Source organism: Panicum virgatum, chromosome 4N (assembly GCF_016808335.1).
Source record: "Panicum virgatum strain AP13 chromosome 4N, P.virgatum_v5, whole genome shotgun sequence".
In the NCBI taxonomy this organism is placed as follows: Eukaryota; Viridiplantae; Streptophyta; class Magnoliopsida; order Poales; family Poaceae; genus Panicum; species Panicum virgatum.
In genome coordinates this window covers 16,225,049-16,237,927 of record NC_053148.1, presented here as the reverse complement: position 1 = coordinate 16,237,927, position 12,879 = coordinate 16,225,049, and the positions used below count along the sequence as shown (strand labels likewise).

At 46.0% G+C, this 12,879-nt stretch overlaps 1 protein-coding gene across 1 annotated transcript; it reads right to left on the bottom strand.

Moving 5' to 3' along the window:
* Nucleotides 1–10,007: 10,007 nt before the first annotated feature.
* LOC120670912 (protein LE25-like) lies at nt 10,008–10,472 on the bottom strand. Its single transcript, XM_039951103.1, has one exon. It carries the CDS (start codon nt 10,404–10,406, stop codon nt 10,170–10,172), a length of 237 nt encoding a protein of 78 aa, XP_039807037.1. The 5' UTR covers nt 10,407–10,472; the 3' UTR covers nt 10,008–10,169.
* Between the last annotated feature and the right edge of the window lie 2,407 nt (nt 10,473–12,879).

Genomic DNA, 12,879 nt, shown 5'->3' with positions numbered 1-12,879 from the left:
GGTGGTCAGAGGAACGAAGATAAGAAGTGAACAAATGCAGATGAGCATGGGCAAGAATGAGCTACGTCAACCGAAAATTAGAGTTTTATAGTTACATAAAAGTTGTCTCTGTCACCACGCTCCATGTAAGCTGCCTATGTTAAATCTACTCTATAGATGGAGGGTAAAATTGAACATTGGCAAGAATGAACGAAGATAAGATGTGAACAAATGCAGATGAACATTGGCGATGTAGCTAGAAGCTGCCTGTGTTAAATCTGCTCTATGGATGGAGGGTAAAAAGGATATTTCACATCCTAAGCTGATTGGACGACGAATGGAGGAGCCTGTGTGGCGTGCCATGTCGGATTTAAGAACCAAGTTGATCCGGTTATGATAGTTTAGGGATTAAATTGAACTTTTCATAATTTAAGGACCAAATTGAGCCGAGCACTCATAGTCAGGGACAATTTTGGCTGTTTTTCCAATTATAATCAAGCAGTTCACAAACGGAGGATGATATCAGCTGTAGCGAAAATAGCCTCTCATGCCATATATCAATATAATATTTTGGTGATTGATATAGACAGCACAACACTTGGACTAATATGATTGTTAAGATGACCATTCTCAGACTTTTAGATTCAAGTGATGACAAAGAGAAGATAGGCGTAGCTAGGCCCGAAGAGACCGTGAAGAAAACCAAGTCAAGGAAATCAAGACAGAGATACTTTAGTATCACCGGTTGAACCTACGCTGAGAAAATCACATACGTCGGTGCATTGACTTGGAACACACCAGGAATTTTGGTTTCACCGGTTGAACCGACGTTAGGGAAGTTGAATACGTCGGTGCAATGGACCCAGAAGCTGAGGCAAGGTCTATACACCGGATGAACCGACGATGGGGTCTTGGTGATCGTCGGTGCAGTTGTCCAGAGAGTTGGTTTTTCAGAGTTCACAGGACAACTACACTCACCGGTTAAACCGATGCAGCATCGGTTGATTGTCCGTACACGTAACGGCTAGTTTTTGAGGCAGACAGTTTAGTATCACCGGTTGAACCGATGATGGCTATTGGAGGTGCGTCAGATTAATCGGCATTAATTATTTTTCTAGCAGCTTTTCTCCAACGGCTATATTTGCTTGTGCGGCCTATATATACCCCCAAGGCCGGGTCATTTGAGGGTTGGAGACTCTGGAAGTTCTATTGAAGATCAACATCAACTCCATCCACCATATTGAGCTTAGTGCCACATTCAAGCTTAGAATAGCTTAGTGCAAGTGTGAGCTTGAAAAGCTTAGTGCTTTGCAGGGTTCACCAAACCGTCGGTAACCGGTCCAGTTTGACCGGTTCCGGTTTGGTCCGGTATGAAACCGGACCAAATTCAAAATTTAAATTTGAATTCAAAAAAATGAAAAATTCTCAAAAAATTCCTAAAAATACTTCAAGATGCGACAAATCTAATGGTGTCAAATTTTCTCAAAAATTCGTTCATTTAATATAGTTTGCAGGGATTTGAAGTTAAACAAAAAAAACGTGCATACAAAAATATACAAATACAATGTAAAAGTAGTACAAAAGAGGGTTGGAGGGTTCATTTAGACTAAAATATGTTATACAAACATTTATTTAATATACTTTGCGGGCATTTGAATTTAAACCAAAAAAGAAAAAAAATTGAATTTGACCGGTTACCAGTCAAACCGGCCGGTATACCGATCTAACCGGCCGGTATACCGGTACAAACCGGTTGAACTGGAAAGTTTGAATTTACATTTGAATTTGTCCGGTTCCGACCGGTAACCGGCCAAACCGGACCGGTATACCGGAACCGGAGGCCGGCGGTTACCGGTCAACGGTCGGATTTTAAAACCCTGGTGCTTGGGAGGACTTGATCTTGCGAGATCAACCTTGAGCAAAGTCTTGCTGCGGCAAGCAACCGTGTACTCGTCGTGTGACCCTCCGACTTGGTGTGGAGCGGCAACGACACTTTGTGCGGGGAAGGAGACCCCTCTTGGTGAGAAGCTCCAATAGTGAAGACGGTGCCGTTGGTGACGCTTTGAGAGAGACGGTGGCGGTGGCCTTATCTTGGTGACTTGGCGCCACTTAGCCTTTGCTTGCCGGAAGCCTTGGTGGCGAACGCAAGACGGTGATCAAGCGAAGCGAAGAGACTTGGCATCACACTTGTTCTTGTTGGACAAGTGGCCGTGGACGTAGGGAGGGACTTGGTGTCCTAACTGAACCACGTTAAATCGTGTGTCTTGGTGTCTTCATGGGAGTTTGCATATTCTCTCCCTTACCTCTTTACTTACCGTATTTCGTTTCCGCATTTACTCTATCTTGCGTGCCTTTACTTTTCTAGTTAGTGTGATTAGGATTGGCTAGGTTGCAAGTCTTTTAGGGGTAAGTAGAGAGTAGCATACATAAACCTTAGTCATAACTAGAATGTGTAGGACGTGTTAGGTTTATCTTATGCAAATAGTTTGAGCCTTAGGATAGAAAGCGATTAGCGACCCTATTCACCCCCTCCCCCTCTAGGGTCGGACACCCCGGTGATCCTTACATCAGCGCACGTGTGTGATTTCAAAATTTGAAAAAGCCATAGTCTCATAATCGAGCATCCAAATTAAAATCTGATTGTACCATAGTGTTCGCGTCAACAAGAGTTTCAAAACTAGATGCCACATCAATATGTTTTAGTGATGTTTTTCCTTGTTGAGAAAATACTAATTTTCTAATTTTCTCATTATATTCTATTTTTTCTTACGACTTTTAAAACAATTGCTCATGACTTTTTTTAAAATTGTTTCACTCATCTTATTTGAATTAAGTGGATATTGGTGTTAATATTGCGAAGATAGATTGGATAGTGTGATTAGAGAAGAAGGCAGGACAACTGTGTTGCGGTGGGTGGATGTTTAATGCATATTCAGCGATAGGTAACTTTGCCAAACCAATTGAACTTGTTTCGTTTAGCATTTTTGTCTACCACAAAAGCAATTTATACCTTCTCAAAAAATATTACTGAAACATATGCAAGTGAGATCATTCTTGCAGAACGAAACATGATTGCGCGATAAAATTTTAATTGTAATGTATATATGGGTCAACAACTATGACTTTTAAATATTGGCATTGCTCTTTTAAATGTACGAACAGGAGAGCTGTAAGACAGGCTCACGTAAGTGTTCATATAGCATGTAAATTACTATACAGTTAGCTGTTGTGGGATCCGCAAAAAAATTAGTGTATAAAAATAGAGTGGCGAGCGTACAACAGCTCATCATCACTATTGTGCGATTCTGAATGTACGCTAGATAAGGCCGGCTGTTCCAACCGACAAAATCAGCCGGCTGTAGCTTAGTCTTTACCAAAATACGTGGGATTGGGACGGACGACCAGAGATGGGATAGTGAATAAGAGCTCTTTGATAAATTCTCATGAGAACAAGATCTATGTCCCTAATTCAATCCGACATGCATCTCTTTTAACTGTTAAAGTGACACAAGTCAACTCATAACAAGCTCACTTTAGGAACAGTTAGAAAAACTCGACGCAAAGCGGAAGCAAAGATTAACTGGGACGCCGAAAGCAAACACAAAGCGGAAGCCAAAAAGCAAAGCAATTTACTTGAGCAATGCTACTAGCAAATCCACTTAACAAAGCATTCGATGACTTAACAATATATTAGCAAACCTCAGAGTAAGCAAAACTTAACAAAAGCCGATCAAGAGTCTAACCAAAAAGATTAGAGTTAACTACTACAAAAGAAACCTCTTAATTAAGCATGCAAGAATTAACAATAAAGCTAAGTAATCAGATAAAGATTAGTGTCGCAAAAAACTAATTTACAAGGATTAAGAACATGCAAAGATTAGTGTGAGAAAAGTAGAAAAATAAGGACACAGTGATATCTTGTTGAAATGCTGCACGAGTGCTGGTGCTTGGGCTGCCCCCCGTGCAAGCAGAGGCCCACCGAGGCCCACGTGGGCTGCCTCGTGCTTGCTCAGCTGCTGCAGGCTGCTCGCCAAGGAACAGCGTGGCCTGCTCTGCCTCCTGCCGCTGGCCTGCAAGCAGGCGTGGGCCGTGAGCGCGCCCCGCACTGGGCCGCGACCTGCTGACCGAGTGACTGGCCTGCGTGCGTGTCCGGCCTGCAGCGCCGCGCCGCACGCTGCGCGCACGTGGATCGCCCCCGCCGCGAGCTCGTCCGGGAGCAGCGTCTCCACGGCGCCGCTGGCTGCGCACCCGCCTGGGAGAGCGGCGGAGCTCCGCGTGCCTATAGCACCGGTCGCCTGCGAGCACCCGCAGGTGCAGCAGCTTCGCACGTGCACGAGCGCCTGTGCAGCCCGTGCGTCCTCCCGATGCGGCTTCGTTCCTGCTAACAAATAGAGAGGAAGCAAACCAAGAACAGGAACAAGCTTCCGACTTCAGACCAAAAAAAAAATCCCTCTCAAAACTCCACGATTCAAGACAGAAACTTGAGCCACTGATTCAATACTCTAAGGGCAAATGGATTCACGAAGAATTGCACGAAAAGCTAAGTATCCATCACGAATTTCGAAGTCAACCGAAACCCTACCAAAAATTCGGTTTTGGGGCAACCTTCATATTTGGGGCAAATTCATAAGGCTCCGCTTGGATGTTGATATTGGAGAGCGCAGCATTGAATTGGGTTCAATACCAAAACAATCATGATATTGAAATGGTCACAATTCCAATTCTATTGTTTGGATGACTATTACATTGGACCTTGGAATCCTAAGAAGCAAAACAATTCAATTTATGTTTAGATGTATAAACATGGAATTGAAAGAGCAGTGACCAAAAGATGACATCGCCATCGGCCGAGGAGATGACGGGCCGCCGCTCCTCTCACCTCCCAACCCCGCCGCTCCTCCGCCGTCGACCTTGAGCCGATTCGATCTCCATTGTGCTGCATCAAGGGATGCAAGGTAGGGCTCCGTGGAGGATGCCAGGAGGGGCATGGAGGAGGCGGGCCGACGGCGGCAGAGCAGAGCAGAACAGGATGTGGCGGCAGAGAGGAGTGGAGCAGAGCGGAGGGAGCAATGCGGCGTTGAAGGGACCGGCGTGGTGGCTTCGGGGTGCGGAGGAGCTGGACTAAACCGGCGCTGTGGCTTCGGCGCGCGCGAGGGAGGGAGAGGCGGCAGCGGTCTTGGGGGCATCCGGACCCGGTGGAGGGCCGGTGGGCGCTGCTCAGGCCGATGGAGAAGTGGAGGCGCGGGATTCGGGAGTAGCTGGACCCGACGGAGGGCCGGTGGGCGCTGCTCAAACCGGTGGAGAATGGGAGAAGCGGGATCTGCGGAGCGGTGGAACTGGCGCAGGACCTACAGGATGAGCGGGTCGCAAAAAGGGAGGAGCGCGGCACATGAACTACAGGAGCAGCGGCGCAGGAACTGCAGGTTGCCGCCATGGGCGGGAAGCAGGGGGAAGGGAGCGGGGAGGAAGAGGGAACGGGAAGCAGGGAGACAGGGGCGCGAGGAGGAAGAAAGACGCAGTCACGGGAGGTGCCGAGGAGGGTGATTCCAGTCAATACGGAGGGGGAGCGCTCGGCATTGTGGGATGCCGTTTGGTATTGGAGCAAATTTCCAATATCAATTCCTAAAGCATCCAAACAGCTGGTATTAAGTGCTTCCAATGCCAATTTCGAATTCCAGATTTTAATGTCTACATCCAAACGGGGTCTAAGGGATTTGATGGGGAATACATCAAAGATGTTCACAAGGACTCGAGCAACAAAAGCCCCCAACAAATCCGGCTCAAAACGCCTCCAAATGCGAAGAACAAAATTCACTAAAAAAACACCCGAAAATAGCAAAAAAGAAAACACTGGGGATTAAATAAATAGACACGAATTTGAATCTTTCGATTACGCCACGAGGCCAAGCCACTTCTAATTTAATCAAAGCTAGAATGACGAAAAACTCAAATCAAAGAGCAGGGGAAGAGATAGAGTGCTCATAATGGCTGCCCCTCCTCTCTTATTTTCTACTCACCCTCTGTCAAAAGACAGTTTTGCCCTACACTACTAATTATGTCTATTACACGCTCAGAGATTTTCGTTCAACTTTTTACTGGAGCACTAGATGGACACGTCGTCTTCACGACTTCGCTTCATCTCAACGCAAGTTTCGCGACGACGCCACGTGCCCTCCACAAATGCCATCCGGCCACACCGAACGCGCCCCCGGTTTTGAGGCCCAAACCAGTAAACCTGCCTCCGTCAGTTTTGAGGCCCCGGTAAACCTGCCACCTCCGATGTCGACGTGTGTCCGACCTCCTGCCATGTGTCATGACGCCTTCAATATCTTTCGCGCTCCCGCCGCACGGGCAGCCTACTCGAACTCGCATTGTTTTCCTCTCTGACTTGGTCAACGTCGTCTTTATCACGTCCATGTACTTTTGCTCTTGCATGCACCACGTGGACCGTCCATGACTCCATTTGATGAGGACATGAAACCTATGGATACGACCATGATAGTTAAATACAAGGTGAGCTCGTTCCTACATTTGCATAATGATTTTTGGTACAATTCACTTGGTTCCACTTGTACATGTCAATCTTTGATTGTAGGCATAAATGTAAAGCTGAACTTTCAGTTCGTTGATAGATCGATAGTGAATCATTGCGAAGGTCAGGGGCGGATCTAGCATGGGGGCAGGGGGGCTCAAGCCCCCTCCCCCAGAAACTCCATGGAAATTAGAGGCAAGAAGGAGGGAGGAAGAAGAAAGGAGGGGCTGGAGGAAGAAGAAGGGAGATGAGCCCCCCAAGGGCAAATCGTGGATCCGCCACTGGCAAGGTCATAACTCAGTCATCCGGTGTGCGATTGAGGTCCATGAGCTCTTGATGGAAAGCTTATTTGATAAGATTTCAAATAGATCTGGTCCCCCCTCAATATCTCGTCGTCAAGGTCTTCAAATCATCAAGACATACCGCTGCTGTTTCTGCCAGGAGCTACGTCGTTGTCATGGGCCTTATATTCACCCTTGGAATCCAGGCCAAAGTTGGAGCACGACCCAGGGAGGTGGAGAACACCCAAAAGTAGCTCTTGGACTTCCTCCCTGTTGGCCACCACCTTAGAAGGTCAGCAAGGGCATCCAAGCCAAGTTGGAGGCCCAATCCGTGTCAAGTTCGAGTTTGTTTCGGACTTCAGAAACTGCCCGCACTAAAACGGACGCACAGGTTGCATACGGATTCGGATTTGGACGCACTTGGTATGAATGGAAAGATAATTTTAAGACGCTTTTAATGGAATTAGTCTCAGACCCAAATTCATCCGGAGTCGATGGGAATCGTCTAAGGAAGTTGACATCCAGATTCTGTTCCGGCGCTGCGACGCCGTTTTTTGGACTTTGGGCCTTGTATCGTGTTGGAGCTCATTAGGGGCGCGGCCAGGGTCTTGCACGACCATAGGGAGTTTATTAGCAGCCGCCACACCCTTGTTAGGTTTTGGGGTTTTGCTTAGATTATTCTATCAAGAACAGTTTCGCCGCCGTGTCGGTTTGTGTGAGACCCCAACTCGTGAGATTAATCATTCATCTGCAGAGTCACTTCAATTGAGCTACGCTCTTTTGAGTTCTTGCTTGTGTTCTTCGTTGTGTTTGTAGAGATTAGCCTTCTTGGCAAGGTGAACCGGGTTGCGACACGGCTGATAACCAGATGAGTTGTGGTGCTAAGATTACTGGATTCGGGTCTTAGGATCTGAAACCAGATCAGTGTATCGCGCTTCGCCTACAATGAGAGTTATCCAAAACCTGACGGAATATCGGAAACCCACGTCCCCATTACCGTTCGGACTCCTTGGGTCCCTCAGTCCAAACCTACTCACGTTCACCCTTCACCGCCATTGGTCCATCGGCGTGACCTTTCGCTTGACCTTCACTGAATCCGTCGACCGTCACGTCACATTCTACATCTACAAATCACGAGCCAAGAGATACATCAAATCCGCTCAATATTGTCAATCACTCATCATCCAAAGAGTGACCAACATTGGTCCTCAAAATAAAAAGTTACTATTTTTACCTTAAAAATAATTTTAAGGCCTAGTACTAGAAAGTAACTTTGTACACCGTGAAAATTTTAAAGATAACTTCATAATACATTATTATTAGATAAAGTAACTTGTCCGATCCGTATCTTAATAAAGATAACTAACTTTAGTACTTCGTGAAAGTAAAAAAAAAGTAACATGGTATTATATGAATTTTAGAAAAAACTTTCTGACTCATGAAAAGTAATTTAATACTTCGTGGATGAATAAAAGTTACATTGTAGTATATGAGTTTTAGAAAAAAAGAAACTTTGTGGTCCAGCTAGCCAACAGTTCATATAATGTATATGAAGCAACTTGTGACGTACTAATCTATATCTATCTATCTATACTATAAAAATCGAAAATAATTGAAAATTTTTCTCACTTAAATTTGGTCCATTGTACCCCTCACGCCGGACCCGAGTGTCAGGGCCGAGGGAGGTGGAATAGGGTGGAGACCCATAGAAACCGCGAGTTAGGGGATGTTTTTGCCAAAAACTAAACTTTTTTCACACCTACCATAGCTCTACCCACCCATCTCTCTCGGACTCTACCCGTTTGCGCGCTCATGAAAGAGCTTGGACTCTTCTTGTTACGGCGTCCACAGAGCTTGGACTCTTCTTGTTACGGCGTCCACACAGAATTCGTCCGTCGCGTCCAAGCTTCATTGCGCAATTCACGCACTCGGACGCGATCTTCGTTCTCCAATCCTCCTCTCACGTGACCACTGTTATGGAAATTCACATGCATCCCATCCAATTATAATTTTACTCTTGCCAAAAAAAACCTACTCCCTGTCTCCCTCTCGTTGCCCGCACGAACGTATAGGCCCAGAAATCGAATGTTTGTGTCAAAAACAAATTATTTTCACACCTACAGTAGTCCTACCCACCCACCTCTCTCAGACTCTACCAGTTCGCGCTTGGGTGGCACTCCCTGGGAAGGGCTCAAACGGATTTCTGATGGTGTGGTGAGGCTGTGTGCGCGAGGAATCGAACATGGATTAAGCGAGGACGACGAATTTTGGTGCCAAGATGGACTTGGTGCATGAGGTGAACCGGCAGGAAAGTGAACGGATCGATCCAGGGGGTTCTTATTCAAATTCTTACCGCCATCCCTGAGCCACCTTCAGGATGCTTGCTTGGATGTGGACGAGCTGCGAAATCGACGTGTGGAGTACCTTGAATTTGCTGACGAATTCATGTGGCTGCTCGAGGAAGAAGATACGGACATGATTGCGTTCTGAATATACTGAATCTGCATTTACACTGAAACCGAAACTTGCAGACCTCGTTTCTACATATTTCATTACCAAACAATAAAATCTCCCAAAAGAAATGATGTAGCTCTGATAAATATCTACCATTTTTGTTTTAGGCACACCTTGAAATTTTGCCTCTAACTTGATCAAAAATTGCTTTGAACATGTCAGATTAATTTGAAATATGAGAGTTTCAGTTACTGCTCGAACCTGCCATATTTGGGTCCAAAGATAAACCTCCTGCTAACCTCCAAAGTATGGAGAGTTAATAACGCTTGAACCTCTATTCCTATATCTTTGAAACTTAAACGCTTAATTGTTTTAGCTCCATTCTTATTGCAATATGTTCGTATCGATATAAGCTTTAATTTAATTAATACATAATCAATTTATTTTCGAATTAAAAACTAAATAGGTTTTTAAATTACCTGCACGTGCATCTAAGCTAGTTATATTAAATGACAGAGGAAATTTATATTACATGACAGACGCGGTAATATTTTTTAGAAAACATAACTTCACCTCATTGAGAGAAATATAGTCAAGTGGGACTTTTTTGAAAAGTGATTGAAAGACCACTAGACCAGTAAGGCGGTAACCATTTTACGTTTATCCTAAATTAGCCTTTCCAACTTTAATCAAATTTATTTATATAAAAAAATACGTGAACATCTGACGTATCAATAAATATACTACTATACCGTACCGAATAAATTAAACATACTATCATGATACACTCATGATGAATATAATAATATTAGTAATGGCGATATATGTCTATGGCACACAACAGGTCGTATGGTCCGTGCTCGTTCCACTCGGGGCAGCGCCGCCGGCGTGCTGCCGTGGTTGCTTGTGGGTCGTGTTGGTGCCTACGGCCTACTCCGATCCTCCACAGTGCGCGTGGCGGTCTTCTCGGGGCCATGGCCAGCCTTCTCGACCCTCTCGTCGGATTCGATCTCCAGCTTCCGCTCCTCGGCCTCCCGCTTCTTCATCGGGTCTCTCGTCGTCGCCTTCTCCACCTTCTCGCCGGCGGCGGCCATGGCCTTCTCCGTGCCTGCCTTGGCGGACGAGGCGGCATTCTCGACCTTGGCTTTAATCGCGGACATGCTCGTGATGCCTTGCTGGTTGGATTTTTTTTTTTGAAAACTTTGCTGGTTGGATTTTGGACCGTGGAATTCTCAGCTTAAACGGGACGACCGGTATATATATAAAATAAAAGCTCAGTGCTGGTTTTCAAGTGTGGACACGCACGGCAGTTCCTTGTCACACGGCACCGTTTAACTTGCCCACGTGGCACCGCTAGGAAACTACGTGGGCAGTTGATACGACTGCCGTGGGATGCAGGGGGACGCGTGGGGGGCACGTGTAAAGTCTAAGTAATACTCCGTACTTTGTTTTCTAGAACTAGAATAGTATTTTGCGGCACATAACCTGCACTGTACTACTCATCACCAAATTCAGATAGTTCCATTCCACCCGGTCGTAAACTTTAGCCATATCAAGCTTCATTGCACATGCACCGGACTTACCCTTTTTTTCCTCAGGTAGTGTATACACTCGTAAGCAATCACCACATTATCTGTAATAAGCCGGTCAGGAATAAATGCACTCTGCTCCTCAGAAATAACTTCATCTAACACCAACCGAAGTCTATTGGCCATTGTTTTTTAGCAGAGTTTGTAAAGCACATTGCACAAAGAAATTGGTCTGAATTGTGTGAGCTCCAGTGGATTGGCAACTTTAGGTATAAGAACCAGTACTGTCCTATTGATTTGCTCTGGGAGTTCACCACCATTCAAAAAACCCAACACCGCTACTGTCACATTTTCTTTCATCAAAGCCCAATGCTTTTGGAAGAAACCAGCTGTGAAACCATCCTCCCCAAGAGCCTTATTCGGTCCCATCTGGAACTGGGCTACTTCAACCTCCTCAGGAGTGAACGGCTGGCACAACATTTCATTCATTTGTTCCGACACTCTCCGCGGCACAAAATCACACACCATTTCTGGCTGCAAATCAGCTTGGGCTGTGAACAACTGTTGATAGTAGTTGCTTGCTAGCCTTTGTAGATCCTTTTGCGTTGTGTAAACTGTTCCATACGCAGAGTTCGAATTCTATTGGTTCTCGCTCGTGCTTTAGCTTTTGCCTGAAAATAACCCGTATTCCTATCGCCCTCCCGTAGCCATTCAACTCGAGAGCGTTGTCGTTCCATCATTTCTTCTCTCATTAGAACTTCTGAAAGCTCAGCCATGAGGTTCTTTTCTCGAACTGTTGGCCCTCTATACAAGTTGTCACTTCTTTCCTCCTCAAACTTTTCCCGGATGGATTTGATCTTTTCTTTCACAGAACCAAATACCTCTTTATCCCAGGAGCTCAAGGAGGATCGCAATGCAGCTAGTGAGGATGCAACTGAAGATAAATCATTAGTGCCTGGCCCCGGATCCCATGTTCTCTCCACAAACCGTAAATAATTATCATGCCGCTGCCACATGTTTTCATATCGAAAAGGCCGTCGATTTCTCCTTTTATTCTTTCTCTCTCCTCCTTGTGACATGCGAATCTCCACTAGTAAAGCACAATGATCAGATTGAGCTAAGGGAATGTTCTTAACCACAGTCTCCCCCATTAGCTCCAGGAACCTGTGGTCACCCAAACCCCGGTCCAAGCGGACTTTAACATTCCTGCCACCATCTTGCCGGTTATCCCATGTATATGGCAAACCTGAGAAGCCAAAATCGACAAAACCACAGTCATGTACCACTTTTTGGAAGCCATCCATTTGCCATTGTTCCCTCTCGTTTCCACCAAATTGCACATTTGCCTCAAGCACTTCGTTGAAGTCTCCAACACACAGCCATGGTGCATTCAGCTGTGCTCGTAGAAATCGGAGAAAGTACCAACTATTCTTATGCATTTCCCTCCTCGGTTCCCCATAAAAACCAGTTAGGCGCCAATGTCGAACGCCTAAAGCTTCACATGAGAGTAAGACATCTATTTGCGACCTCGACAGACTTTCAATGGCCACAGTAACGTCCCCTCTCCATAATAGCATTAAACCACCACTAAGACCCTCCGAACTTACTGCCTCTGCGTTAGGAAAACCCAGCGATTTCTTCAAAACCATAGCCCGATCTCTGTGCATCTTTGTTTCCATCAAAAACAACACAGCAAGCCTCACTGTCTGCACCACATGGTGTAGTTCTTGAACTGCCTCAGGCCGCCCACAGCCCCGGCAGTTCACACTTAGGAGATTCATTGTGCCCGGCGTGACCGCTCCTTGGAGACCCAGATATTCATGCTATCAAAACACACACACGGACCCTGATGTTTTCACAGAAGTAGAGTAGTTCGAACAAAACGTCGAACACCTTGAGGGCAGCCATAGAGCATCCTATTCAGACTCGTGCAACTGCAGGTAGTCTTGAAGAAAAGTGGGCAGAGCGCAGCAAGGATGACCTCCGCGACGAGGACAAAGATGTGGTGCGTCACCAAAGATCGGTGTTGTAAAAGGGGGCGGCAGCGCTGGAGCAGTGGCGACACTAGGGCGGCGGCGGCGCTAGAGCGGCGGCGACAGTAGGG